Source organism: Muntiacus reevesi, chromosome 18, assembly GCF_963930625.1.
Source record: "Muntiacus reevesi chromosome 18, mMunRee1.1, whole genome shotgun sequence".
In the NCBI taxonomy this organism is placed as follows: Eukaryota; Metazoa; Chordata; class Mammalia; order Artiodactyla; family Cervidae; genus Muntiacus; species Muntiacus reevesi.
Window position 1 is genome coordinate 50,793,575 of NC_089266.1, and position 14,546 is coordinate 50,808,120.

Consider the following 14,546-nt stretch of genomic DNA (forward strand, 5'->3'; position numbering starts at 1 on the left):
GAAACAACATTAAGATTCAAGCACTTAATTACTCTGGTTAAAATGATCTCTCTTGCCACAGGCAAGTCCGACTCTGAGGTCAAATGTCAAGTTAACTCAGAAATAGGAGACAGCAGAGCATGGAACATTCTGTATCTGGTCAAGAGTCCCTGCTCCAGTCAACCCCATCCCCCGAGTTCAATGACTGAATTATGGAAACTTTCTTGTGTGATGAAACTGGGGACTTTGTCTTCCAATAAGACCCTGGCAACCGAACAATGAGCCAATGATCTGCTTATGGTTTGTTACGAGTCATACTCTTGATGTTATTTTCTGGGAATTCTCATCCTCTATTTGTGAGAATACTGGAACATGTCATCTTAATCATGATTTTAAAGTTAGACTTTGGTCAGGCTCTTTAAGAAATAGGTCCAGGTCTCTGATTGGAGAAAATCTAAAATTAAATAAAAATTAAGTTTAAAATCTTAATTAAAAAAAAAAAAGACTGTAACAAATGTAAGGCCTTTGAAGCTCCAAAGTTCCCTGGTTCTGTCCTCTGACTTACGACAACTTAGGATACAAGAGAGTGATAAAAAATCCATTACATGCTTAATCTTTTTTCAGAAACTTTCTCTGTCCTCTTGACAAAAATACCATAAACCAACAGGCTTTTTCAAGGCTATTATCTTTTTCTAACCTTTCAGAATATGTTACTGACATTGTATCTGTTCACATTTTCATATATAACCAGATAAACCCTTTGATTTAGGAGTAGATAACAGGGACATCTTTCTCTAAGCCTACTGATGCTAATAGTTACTTTCCAGAACTGTGCAAGAAATAAATCTACAAATTATTCTTTCCGGTCAAGGAAGGGGAATTATTTACCCTTAAAATTACAATAAGTTTTGGAGGTGGGGCTTATATTCTCTCTGGGACCTTAGGACTGTCATACCATGACATACTATACTAAAAATACCACACAGGTCAAAGGCATACTTATTATGTAGCTGGGCCATTTCATAGTTACACTAAGACTAGAAGCCATTTGGGGAAGGGATATTTCTTTCAGCCATCAGTATAGCATTCAAAGCTGTATAAAACTGACAAGAACTCTCACCACCAGAGATGTAACTGTCAACTCTAAATGATTATTTCCGTGCCACCTGGGGAGATGAGGAGCCGGACATGGCAGGCCACAGGTGCACCTTCCTGGACAAAATTTGACCCCAGGCAAAACTAACTTATAAAACTCAGAGTTATCTTGCCTATGTCCAATCTCCCTTTTGTCCATCTTCTCCTGCTTCCGTGTTATCCCTTTAATCATACTCTAGGCTCTGCTACTTGCTCACCTATCTTGCCCTGAGAAATGCTCACAGAAGCATTTCTCAAATGCTTTTGTTCAAAGCAGCAAAAAAAAAAAAAAAAAAAAAGAAAAGAAAAGAAAAAAGAAAAATTCCAAGTGTTTACCAATGGGAGAGTGGATGAATAGTTACCTAAGGGGATAATATATAATGGTCAAAATGAACAATTTCTATTTTTTTTTTTCAGGTACAGAGTGTATTACCAGAGACACAGCACAGCAGGTGGGAGAGCAGACAAACTGCTCAGTGAGAAGCAAGGCAGAGACGCACGCCCTGAGAGCGAGGCTGTGGGCGCCCCCTTAGTGAGGGGGCCCAAAATGAACCATCGCAGCGGCAGAGTCATGTCAGCACCATGACAGTAAGCAGAAAGTCTCAAAAGATTACATATAGTCTGATACACATTTCATTAAGTTAAAAAGACTAAAATAAAAAATTATATGAGTTATTTATAGCCACTCTGAGTCCACATCCTTATCAATAAAAGAAAGGAAAATACTGATCACATAGGACTGCAACTGGAACTAAACAGTAACCACAATTCTGTGTGAAGTGTGTTCACGGTGTTTAATAAATAGTACTCTCAAGAATTACTTGTAAACTCTTTGATGAAAAACTTTGTCCTGGTAAAAGGCGTTTTACTGATCAGAGAGTAAGGAAATGGGTACTTTCTTTAGGAGAAGTAAAGTGAAAGTGAAAGTGAAGTTGCTCAGTCGTGTCCGACTCTATGCGACCCCGTAGACTGTAGCCCACCAGACTCCTCCGTCCATGGGATTCTCCAGGCAAGAATATTGCAGTGGGTTGCCATTTCCTTCTCCAGGGGATCTTCCCAACCCAGTGATTGAACCCAGGTCTCCTGCATTGCAGGCAGAAGCTTTAACCTCTGAGCCACCAGGGAAGCCCTCTAGGAGAAGTAGGCCTTCCTCAATCTTTCCTGAGAGCACACAAAACAGTCACCTAATACCTGACCTTTCTGTTCGCAGTCAGCAGAAACCTCGGAAAACAAGAGGGGAAGACAGGCAACATAAAAATGGAGAGGAAAGGCATTTTTAAAATCCACATGTCTTAGAATTTTGAATCACTGACGCGAGTGCATTTCAACTACATGTAGGGTATTTTGAGATAGGACATTTCACATTTTGACTGCAAGTTGGAAAGATTACCAGTGGTCTCCTGAGACTGGGGATAGAAATGCTCAAAGAAACACTGTTTGAAAGAACAGCAATTACAAGTGGAAACAGAGAGGAATTAAATAAGCAGCCAGTGTCAAGGTTTATATTCAAACTTGGATTTGTTTTGCCCAAAGCCCATCTGTTCTTTTTACATTTTATTCCATAGCTGTCCTTACTCTCAGGATTCATTTTTCAAGCTTCCTTGGCTTTAGTATCTCATAATTTTAAATTTGAACTGTTGCTGACTTTGTTTTGATTTTTTCTTCTGATTTTTACTCTACCATGATAATTCATCACTCCCTTAATTTTAGGTACACAGTTTTAAATATGGTTCAAAACGTGGTCCACTGGAGAAGGGAACAGCAAACCATTTCAGTATTCTTGCCTTGAGAACCCCATTAAAAATATGAAAAGGCAAAAAGATAGGACACTGAAAGATTAACTCCCCAAGTCGGTAGGTGCCTAATATGCTACTGGAGATCAGTGGAGAAATACCTCCAGAAAGAATGAAAAGATGGAGCCAAAGCAAAAACAACAACCAGTTGTGGATGTGACTGGTGATGGGAGTAAAGGCCGATGCTGTAAAGAGCAATATTGCATAGGACCCTGGAATGTTAGGTCCATGAACCAAGGTAGATTGGAAGGGGTCAAACAGGTGATGGCAAGAGTGAATGTTGACATTTTACAAATCAGTGAACTAAAATGGATTGGAATGGGTGAATTTAACTCAGATGACCAGTATATCTACTACTGTGGGCAAGAATCCCTTAGAATAAATGGAGTAGCCCTCAGAGTCAACAAGAGTCCGAACTAACACCTCAAAAAGATGTCCTTTTCATTATAGGGGACTGGAAGGCAAAAGTAGGAAGTCAAGAAACACCGGGAGTAACAGGCAAATTTGGCCTTGGAGTACAGAATGAAGCAGGGCAAAGGTTAATAGAATTTTGCCAAGAGAACACAATGGTCATAGCAAACACCCTCTTCCAACAACACAAGAGAGGACTCTACACATGGACATCATCACCAGATAGTCAACACCGAAATCAGACTGATTATATTCTTTGCATCCAAAGAAGGAGAAGCTTTATACAGTCAGCAAAAACAAGACCGGGAGCTGACTGTGGCTCAGATTATGAACTCCTTATTGCCAAATTCAGACTTATTGAAAAAAGTGGGGAAAACCACTAGACCATTCAGGTATGACCTAAATCAAATCCCTTACGATTACACAGTGGAAGTAACAAATAGATTCAAAGGATTAGATCTGATAGAGTGCTTGAAGAGCTATGGACAGACATTCGTGACATTTCACAGGAGGCAGTGATCAAGACCATCCTCAAGAAAAAGAAATGGAAAAAGGCAAAACAGCTGTCTGAGGAAGGCTAACAAATAGCTGTGAAAAGAAGAGAAGCTAAAGGCAAAGGAGAAAAGCAAAGATACACCATCTGAATGCAGAGTTCCAAAGAATAGCAAGGAGAGATAAGAAAGCCTGTCTCAGTGATCAATGCAAAGAAATAGAGGGAAACAATAGAATGGGAAAGACTAGAGACCTCTTCAAGAAAATTAGAGATACCAAGGGAACATTTCATGCAAAGATGGGCACATCAAAGGACAGAAATGGTATGGACCTAACAGAAGAAGAAGATATTAAGAAAAGGTGGCAAGAATATACAAAAGAACTATGCAAAAAAGATCTTCATGACCCAGATAATCATGATGGGATGATCACTGACCTAAAGCCAGACATCCTGGAATGCGAAGTCAAGTAGGTCTTAGTAAGCATCACTATGAACAAAGCTAGTGGCGGTGATGGAATTCCAGCTGAGCTATTTCAAATCCTAAAAGATAATGCTGTGAAAGTGCTGCACTCAATATGCCAGCAAATTTGGAAAACTCAGCAGTGGCCACAGGACTGGAAAAGGTCAGTTTTCATTCCAATCCCTAAGAAAGGCAATGCCAAAGAATGCTCAAACTACTGCACAATTGCACTCACACAATTGAGTAAAGTAATGCTCAAAATTCTCCAAGCCAGGCTTCAACAGTATGTGAACCGTGAACTTCCAGATGTTCAAGCTGGATTTAGAAAAGGCAGAGATCAAATTGCCAACATCCTTTGGATTATCGGAAAAGCAAGAGAGTTCCAGAAAAACAACTATTTCTGCTTTACTTACTACGCCAAAGCCTTTGACTGTTTGGATCACAACAAACTGTGGAAAATTCTGAAAGAGATGGGAATACCAGACCACCTGACCTGCCTCTTGAGAAATCTGTATGCAGGTCAAGAAGCTACAGTTAGAACTGGACGTGGAACAACAGACTGGTTCCAAATTGGGAAAGGAGTACGTCAAGGCTGTATATTGTCACCCTGCTTATTTAACTTCTATGCAGAGTACATCATGAGAAATGCTGGGTTGGAAGAAGCACAACAAGCTGGAATCAAGATTGCTGAGAGAAATAGCAATAACCTCAGATATGCAGATGACACCACCCTTATGGCAGAAAGTGAAGAAGAACTAAAGAGTCTCTTGATGAAAGTGAAAGAGGAGAGTGAAAAAGTTGGCTTAAAGATCAACATTCAGAAAACTAAGATCATGGCATCTGGTCCCATCCCTTAATGGCAAATAGATGGGGAAACAGTAGAAACAGTGACAAGCTTTATTTTTGGGGGCTCCAAAATCACTGCAGATGGTGACTGCAGCCATGAAATTAAAAGATGCTTGCTCCTTGGAAGGAAAGTTATGACCAACCTAGACAGTATATTAAAAAGCAGAGACATTACTTTGCCAACAAAGGTCCATCTAGTCAAGTCTATGGTTTTTCCAGTAGTCATGTATGGATGTGAGAGTTGGACTATAAAGAAAGCTAAGCACTGAAGAATTGATGCTTTTGAACTGTGATGCTGGAGAAGACCCTTGAGAGTCCCCTGGACTGCAAGGAGGTCCAACCAGTCCATCCTAAAGGAAATCAGTCCTGAATGTTCATTGCAGGGACTGATGCTGAAGCTGAAACTCCAATACTTTGGCCACCTGATATAAAGAACAGACTCATTTGAAAAGATTCTGATGCTGGGAAAAACTGAAGGCGGGAGGAGAAGGAGACAACAGAGGATGAGATGGTTGGATGCCATCACCGACTCAATGGACATGAGTTTGACTAAATCTGGAAGCTGGCGATCGACAGGGAGGCCTGCGTGCTGCAGTCTATGGGGTTGCAGAGAGTCACACACAACTGAAGGACTGAACTGAATTGAAGTTTTAAATATCCTTCAAAGTGCTATATTCCAAACTTCACTAGTTTAGTTTGATGATTTACCATACACACATACACATACACACACATTTATAGTATTAACAGTGTGAAGAGGGAGAGCTAAAAAAGGAGAATATTTATGGCAAATTACATGCAGTATTTTCAGTTTAGTTCAATGAGTCTATGGAATCAATTTGGCTGTTCTCCTTTCCTTTTTTTAAAAATTAATTTATTTAATTGTCTCCTTTCCTTTTCTGAAATAAACTGCTAAGCTATTTATTATTATATAAAATAAGAGACTTAGGTCTACTAAAAACTCATTCTCCTGGTTTAAGTTAATTTTCAGTCTAGGCTTGGGGATATTATTTATTAATTATCACCTGAATCCTTGTATAGCATTTCCTACTTCAAAATGTAGGAAAACAAACTATGTCAATCTTAACTGGAGAATTCGATTAAAAGATAAAAGTTATTATAAAGATCATAAAGATACCCATTAGCATCTGGTAATAAAGAATTATTATACTGCTAGGTCTAATTGTTTATACTGTTTAATATTTTATCTGGAAAACAAGTTGATGGATAATCCCTACAGACAGTGCTGGGCGGGAAATGATGGTATCAGGACATTCCAACAAATGTCCTGCAAATAGCTTTTAAAATATGATACATGCAAAACCAAACCAAACTACCACCCATTCCAGTAGGCCTTGAATATCTCAGAATAACTTTATGCAAATCATCTTTAAGAGGAATCACTGGAATTATTATTATTTTTTAGGGGCTGTGCTAGAGGAGACAGTCAAGGGAAGGACTATTGATTTTGAAAAATATAAGGAATAAGAAATTCTTACTTGAGTATGTTGATCTAGCTTAAAAACACTTTTATGGATATGTACTGTAATTTTACTTTTTGACCACACTTAATGGGATCTTAGTTCCCTGACCAGGGATCAAATCTGTGGCCCCTGCATTGGAAGTACAGTATTAACCACTGGATCCCCAGGGAAATCTCATATTGCTATTTATTACAGATAACTAATGTAACTTGTTAGAAACTCCAAAGGCTGGGGAAACATAAGAATCTGGGCTACACAAATCATTCGCTAATTCCTATTGGCCACATCTTTATTTGGACACCATGTGTTCATTTATTCACCAGATTATTTATCAAGAACCTGCTATGTGTCAATCAAGATGCCAGGTGCTGTGGACACAACAGCGGACAAAAAGAAGCATGGCCTCTGCCATTAAGAAGCTTACAGGTTAGTTGCAAAAGGACAGTAATCATACACCCTTCAAACATGAATGTAAAAATGCAACTGTCAGTGCATGCACTACATACTGCTGAGAAAAGAGGTCCCTAGGGAAAAGGGTAACTGTGACCCAGTCAAGGAAGATGCGTTTGTGAACATAATAGCTGAAATCTAAAGGATATCATCTAGGCGAGTAGCTCTCAGCGGGACTGGTGGTGACAGTGGCAGTTTACTACTTGTCAGGGAACATGTGACAGTGTCTGGGGATAGTTTTGATTGTCACAACTGGGAGATACTAGAGGCATCTAGTGAGTAGAGGACAAGGATGCAGCTAAACATCTTACAACGCGCAGGGCAGTCCCCAGCAACAAAAAATTATCTGGCCTAACACGTCAATAGTGTCAAGGTTGAGAAACCCTGAACAGGGCAAAGGGAAGAACACGAGCAAAGACCAGTCATGGAAACTCAAGCAGAGAAAACTACAGGGGACATCATTCGGGGCTCCAGAGACCACGGTGAGGAGTTTCAGCTTCACCCTAAGAATGAGGGGGAAACAACAAGATCCTACTGCCTAGCACAGAGGGACTATGTGGATATCCTGTGATAAACCAAGATGGAAAATAGTAAAAAAGAATGTATACACATGTGTGTAACTGAGCCACTCTTCTGTACAGAAGGGATCAGCACAATGTAAACCAACTATACTTCAATTAAACATTTTTTTGAAAAAAATGAAGGGGAAAACAAACGAAGGCTTTCAAGAAAAGGAAGAACCAGGGAGTGAAGACAGTGGTGATGACAAGGTCAGACATGATTTTTAAAAGGTTACTAACTGCAGTATGACAGATAGATTGGAAGGAAATGAAACTGGCTATGCGTGATTGAGCTAGGTAGCTAACTAATGTAACTTCTTAGAAACTCTAAAGGGTGGGGAAACAGAAGGCACTAGTGGTGAGGATGTAGAAGTAGCTGGAAAACTTCCTTCTATACATGTTCAGTATGAAAAGGGGAGAAAGAAAGAATGTCCTGTGCCGCATGCACAGTCGTTCCTACAACGTGTGGGTTTGTGTGGTAGTTCTGTATGTTCTTCAGAATTCTCTCAAGGTGGCACAGCAGTCTCTACGAAAGGATGAAATGTCATCTTCATATTTCAAAAAAGGGACAAGAATATTCTTTCTTTCTTTTTGAATGTGACATAATGTGATTTAAAAACCACTTTATAAGTAAGAATTCAGGCAACAAAAAACTGGAGTAAATAAAATTTAATTTACAAAACATAATCTATATTTCTAATCAGAAGGGTAGGAAGTAATAAAATCAATGGTTGACTCTACTGAGTATATTCTCAAGAAGATGTTTTTCCTCAATTGCTATATTAATACCTAAGTAGAAAATTTTAATAACTGTTTTATCATAGAACATACCATACACAGAAAAGAGTAAACAATATACAATGAATGGTCCAAAGAAAAATAAAATTATTATTCATGAACTCACTATCAAGTGGCAATTTTTCAATAGCAAAATTTTTCATAAAGTTTTTTTTTAATAAAAGGTTTTAGGATAAATATTTGTATTAAACTACATAAAGAGCACTTCAATTTGACACTTTTTAAACACAATTTAACACTTACCCACTAACCCACCAGCACAGGACATTTATGCTATTAAATGAAAAGAAAACCTCTTACTCACAAACACTGAACTAAAAAAAAAAAATCATATATTGAAAAAAAGGGGCTCATTTACTATCTGGCAGGATTCACATTCAAGTTGACATTAATTTGATTAACCAAACAATCCTTTCCATACCGTTTTATCAAAGTAAATTCCAAAAATTTGTGACACTGTCATTTAAAGCATATGTTAAAACTGTTGTTACTCATTTAGACATACAAATAAGCTTCGGACAGCCTTTTAAAACGGCCTAATTTTTCTCTAATGAAGTAATAGATTCATAACACATATTTTGATATCTTATCAAGCCTTACTTAATGAAATATTAATATTTTATGTAAGAGTATATACAAATGAAATACAACTGTGTATCTGGCATCCAATTTTGGCTGAAAGTCATAGCATTGTCCCAAAGCACAGTTAAACTCTTAACGATATACACATGTCTTGTACTAAAGAGAATTTCATATTTCTTTGGAGAGGCAAGTCTCAAACTGCAAAGCTTCTTTTAAATCAAGAATTATATGACTTGATACATGTTTGGCTCAGAATTAAACAAGGATAATCTGAGCTTTATCATTTCCTACTGTAAGAGGTTTATCTTCAAGTTAACTAATAATGGGGCAAAAGATTTTTCCTACTCAAAAAATAAAGAGCTACCACAAAAATTCTATACCAATAATTCTTTTTTATACCTCTCCTCTCATTCAAACCATGATGATATTATTAGTCCTTAAAGAATTACTCACCCAATGAAAGCCACCATCTGCTCCACTATGTGTTTGCTGAATGTTACGATAACGAAGATTTTCTGTAAAGAAAATGGCAGTTAAAATAAATATTTCTCTTATCATCAAAAAAAACCAATATAAACTCACAATTCTGATAACAGTCTAAAAAGGTAACCATGCTGCTGCTAACTGCAATTTAAAAGGCTCTTAAATGCGACCTACTTTGTATTTTAAACATGTTTTTCCTTAAGCACAGTTCTCATCTTGCCAGGATACATGACCATGTCTGAGGGAAAAATATGAGTCATGAAACCCAAGGCTGGGTGCATGATCCACATGTTCTATGTGTTTTAGAATGGTGTATACAACTGAAGTCATGGGTTCCCATATGGCCTCCATCACTGAAATTAAAGTTGATCAGTTTGATGAGAGGTGTCTGGGCTAAATCTAATCCAGAGGATCTTCCATATCCTTTATGGAAAGTTTTTACAAAAAAACTTGAATAGACAAAGCAATCTTGAGAAAGAATACAAAGCTAGAGAAATCAAGCTCCCTGACTTCAGACTACACTGCAAAGAAACAGTAATCAAGACGGTATGGTACTGCGACAAAAACAAAAATACAGATCAGTGGAAGAGGACAGAAAGACCAGAGATTAACCTCACACACCGAGGTCACCTTGTCCTTAAGAAAGAAGCAAGAATATACAATGGAGAACAAAGTTTCTTCAATAAACGGTGCTGGGAAGACTGGACAGCTACAGGTAAAAGGATGAAATTAGAACACTTCCTAACACCATACAAAAAATAAACTAAAAGTGGATTAAAGATCTAAATGTAAGGCCAGATACTAAAACTCTTAGAGGAAAACAGGCAGAACACTCTGACATAAATGGCAGCAAGGTCCTTCTTGACCTCCTAGGGTAATGAAAACAAAATTAAACAAATGGGACCTAATTAAACTTAAAAAGCTCTTGCACAGCAAAGGAAACCATAAACAAGATGAAAAGACAACTCTCAGAATGGGAGAAAATATTTGCAAAGGAAGCAACTGACAAAGGATTAATCTCCAAAATATACAAGCTCATGCAGCCCAATATAAAAAACACAAACAACCCAATAAAAAAAATGGGCGGGAGACCTAAACAAACATTTCTCCAAAGAAGACATACAGATGACCAACAAACATCTGAAAAGACGCTCAACACTGCTCATTATTAGAGAAATGCAAATCAAACTACAATGAGGTATCACTTCACACTTGTCAGAATGGCCACCTTCAGAAAAAATCTACAAACAAATGCTGGAGAGGATGTAGAGAAAAGGGAACCCTCTTGCACTATTGGTGGAAAAGTAAATTAATTCAATCACTATGGAGAACAGTATAGAGGTTTCTTAAAAAACTAAAAATAAAACTACCAAATGACCCAGTAATCCCACTACAGGGCATATAAACTGAGAAAACCATAATTCAAAGAGACACATGTACCCCAATGCTCACTGCAGCACTATTTACAATAGCCAGGACATGGAAGCAACCTGAATAAAGAGGATGTGGTACATTTATACAATGGATTATTATTCAGCCAACAAATAGAGTATACTAATGCACATCCTCGGTATCTAGAAAAATGGTGCTGACCCCATGGACCGCAGCACACCAGGCCTCCCTGTCCATCACCAACTCCTGGAGTCCACCCAAACCCATGTTCACTGTGTCGGTGATGCCATTCAACCATCTCATCCTCTGTCGTCCCCTTCTCCTCCTGCCCTCAATCTTTCCCAGCATCAGGGTCTTTTCAAATGAATCAGCTCTCCATCAGATTCTGGGTAATTTTCTGTTTGGTGTTACTGAGGCATTCTTCATTGATTAAGATACTGATACCTTACTTAACTCATAAAGAAAGATGCCTTTAGCCTTACAGGTAGCAAATATTTTCAACTCAGCAAATATTACAAAAAGTAATTACTATGGATAATGTAAGCATTAATAAGACTTTTATGCAACACAAAGATGGGAAGAATACTTCTTTAATATGCTGAAGAAATTTACAAATTTTCTGATATAGAGTAGAAAGATGATTAAGTACAAAAAATAATACGTATGAGGATAAACTATAAAGGCCTCAGCAGGAAAAACAATGCATTACAGAAGTTCACAGAAAGAAAGAAAAGGTCACATAAGTACAACTAATTTGAGATTCTAGAAAATGATATTAAAACTTAGCTTTAAAGGACTTATAATAATTCTCTGAATTGTTGTTGTTGAGGTTTAGTTGCTAAGTGATGTCTGACTCTTTTGCTACCCCATGAACTGTAGCCCGCCAGGCTCCTCTGTCCATGGGATTTCCCAGGTGGGACCACTAGAGTAGGTTGCCATTTCCTTCTCCAGGGGATCTTCCTGGGCCAGAGATCAAACCCGCATCTCCCGCATTGGTAGGTGGATTCTCTACCACTGAGTCACCACGGAAGTCCAATTCTCTGAATAAATGTGGGTAATTCTAAATTCTTCTAATTCCTAAAAACTAACTCCATTGCTTTGTTACTGTGTATTAAATAATAACTATAGCCTATATAACTAAATGGGAGGGAAGTGAAATAAAAATAAATAACATCATGTTAGCCATCCACTGAGCATCTCAGGAAGGTGGTTAATTCAGACTAAAGCTTATTATTTCAGGTAGAAGATTAATCAGGCAATGATATTTTCTTAATCAATGTCTTAGGGTTAACAAAGACACTGACAGCTGCACAGCTGGATATGTGAGAAAGAAATAAGACTAGAAAAATAAGTTCATAGTCCTCTTTGGTATTTGATTAGGTATCTATCGGGCTTCCCTGCTGGCTCAGCTGGTAAAGAATCCTCCTGCAATGTAGGAGACCTGGGTTTGATCCCTGGGTTTGGAAGATCCCCTTGAGAAGAGAACAGCTACTCACTCCAGTATTCTGGCCTGGAGAATTCCATGAAATGTATAGTCCAGGGGTCGCAAAAAGTCAGACACAATTGAGCAACTTTCACTTCACTTAGGTATCTATTAATGTGAAAAAGATATTTCTTATCTTATGAAAAAAGTAAGTACGTATAGACATCCAACAGTTACAAGATGGATGGTGATTTATAAACAATCCTATACAAATGGTGTATGAAGATTATAAGCTAATTAGACAATTACTGTAGATCATTTAGTGAGAAAAACACTAATATATGGGACTCTTCTAAGTATCCATACTAAAAGCCAGTTACTTAGAGCTATAGATCTTTTACTAAAAAACAGAGCTAATGATTTGCTCTCAGTGATTACACCACGTGTTTTCCCTACCATCATTTCCTAACATTCAAAATAAGCCAATGCCAGGATAATTGCACAATTTCATTTCTTGAAAACAAAACAAAGACTTTCTTTTTATATATAACAGTTTGAAAATTCACTGTGCTGGGCAAGACACTTAAGAACATATGTCTCAGAATCACATTCATGCTTGAGGTCTGAATGAGGATTCTACCAAATAAAAAAAAAAGGCACAGATCCCCAAAGAGCCCACTCAACCATAGGTACAAAGAAAATAAGGATAGAGTAGAAAAGCAAAAAAAAGATATGAGTGTAGGGAACTAATGGCACCAACAGAACAAAGAAGAAACTATACATCTGCAAAAGAAGATTCCTCCAGATTTTGGAAAGAAGAATCATAGGCTGAATCATATATTAAATATTTACTGAGTGCTAACTACATGCCAGATGCTATTCTAGGCACTAGAATACCTTGGAGAGCCAAGAAACAAAAAACTGTCCTCACAGAGCTTATATTTCAGTATGTGTGCGTGTGGTGGTAGGGAGAAAGTTGAGAGGCAATAAATAATACACATGCTAAGTAAATTACATGGTACATGAAATATTATATGAGCATGTTGACTTCTTCATCATTTAGGAGAACGGAAATATTTCTAAGGTACTGTATACAGGTACAAGAATTGAACGTGTCCAGTAGAAAGAGAAATCCTTAATTAACATTATCAGGTGGGTTGATTTCTTTTAGGGGATGTTTAACAGATAGCAAGATATAAATAAAAGTAACAATATATATCAAGGGAAGTTGTCTAGTTTAAACTGAGGAAAAAAGAGAAGAGGACCAGAAGAGTTTACTATCAGATTACAGAAAAGTCTGTGTGTAGTGTGTCTGCCCTATTGTTTTAGAAAGACTTGTAATGTTTATATTACTCACTAACACTGCTTACCCAAGGAATGAGAAAAGTTTGTGGCCCTGAGCTACATCTGGATGCACATCAAGGGACATGCCTTTAGAAAGTATGTCTGTCTGATACAACGGAATACAACAAACGTATCCTGTGGTCTCAGTTTAGTGAAGGAACTCAGACTTTTTTCCTTTCAGAAACACAGATGGGATTTTAGCATTCTTTCTTTGCTTCCTCATAGATACAGGGAATGAATGAACTTTGACTTTAGAGTTTGGTTTGAATTCTAAGCCCTCCCATCTATGAAATGTGGATAATAACCACATCACAGGATTGTTCTGAGATAACCAATGCAAACTGCTTGGCATAGGTCCTGACAAATAACAGGCCTTAAACATTTCAGTTTTTGTGATCATATAAATAAATTACAGTTAAGGCAAAGCAAAAGAATGGAAAGAACAACGAAGTTGAAGCCGAAAGACTCAGGTTCAATTCCAGCAGTTACTCTTTTAGGCAACCATTACCTACTTCCTTCTCTAAGTTTGATAATTACAAAATGGGAGTAGTAATTTCTCTATCCCAGGATTGTAAGTATTAAATCAGATGGCATACATTAAGTACTTTTGTGAAGCACTATATTAAAAAATTAAGCAATATTATCATAACTTGAAAAAAACTGAGAATGTTAAACACTCTATAGGGTACTTTTAGCATAATATATTTTACTGTATTTTATAGAAAGTTAGTATAATTCATAAAGCAGAATATATAAAGTTTATGGATTCCTAGAGAAGATGCTATTATAAAGGGAATGAAAAGAATCTGCTATCATTCCTTAAGTATTAACACTCTCAAAGGACTTCAAAAAGCTAAATGATTTTATTATTAGAAAAATCCTATTATAGTATTTTAAATCTTTACCAAATAACT

General features: G+C 37.4%; 1 protein-coding gene across 4 annotated transcripts in view; it reads right to left on the bottom strand.

Moving 5' to 3' along the window:
- The window catches only part of VMP1 (vacuole membrane protein 1), a 120,067-nt gene that overhangs the window by 12,429 nt on the left and 93,092 nt on the right, over positions 1 to 14,546 (bottom strand). For all 4 annotated transcript variants that reach the window (XM_065911159.1, XM_065911160.1, XM_065911161.1 and 1 more), the window contains one exon: positions 9,444 to 9,505. In XM_065911159.1, the coding sequence (XP_065767231.1) occupies positions 9,444 to 9,505 (62 nt within the window). The remainder of the gene's footprint in view (positions 1 to 9,443; positions 9,506 to 14,546) is intronic.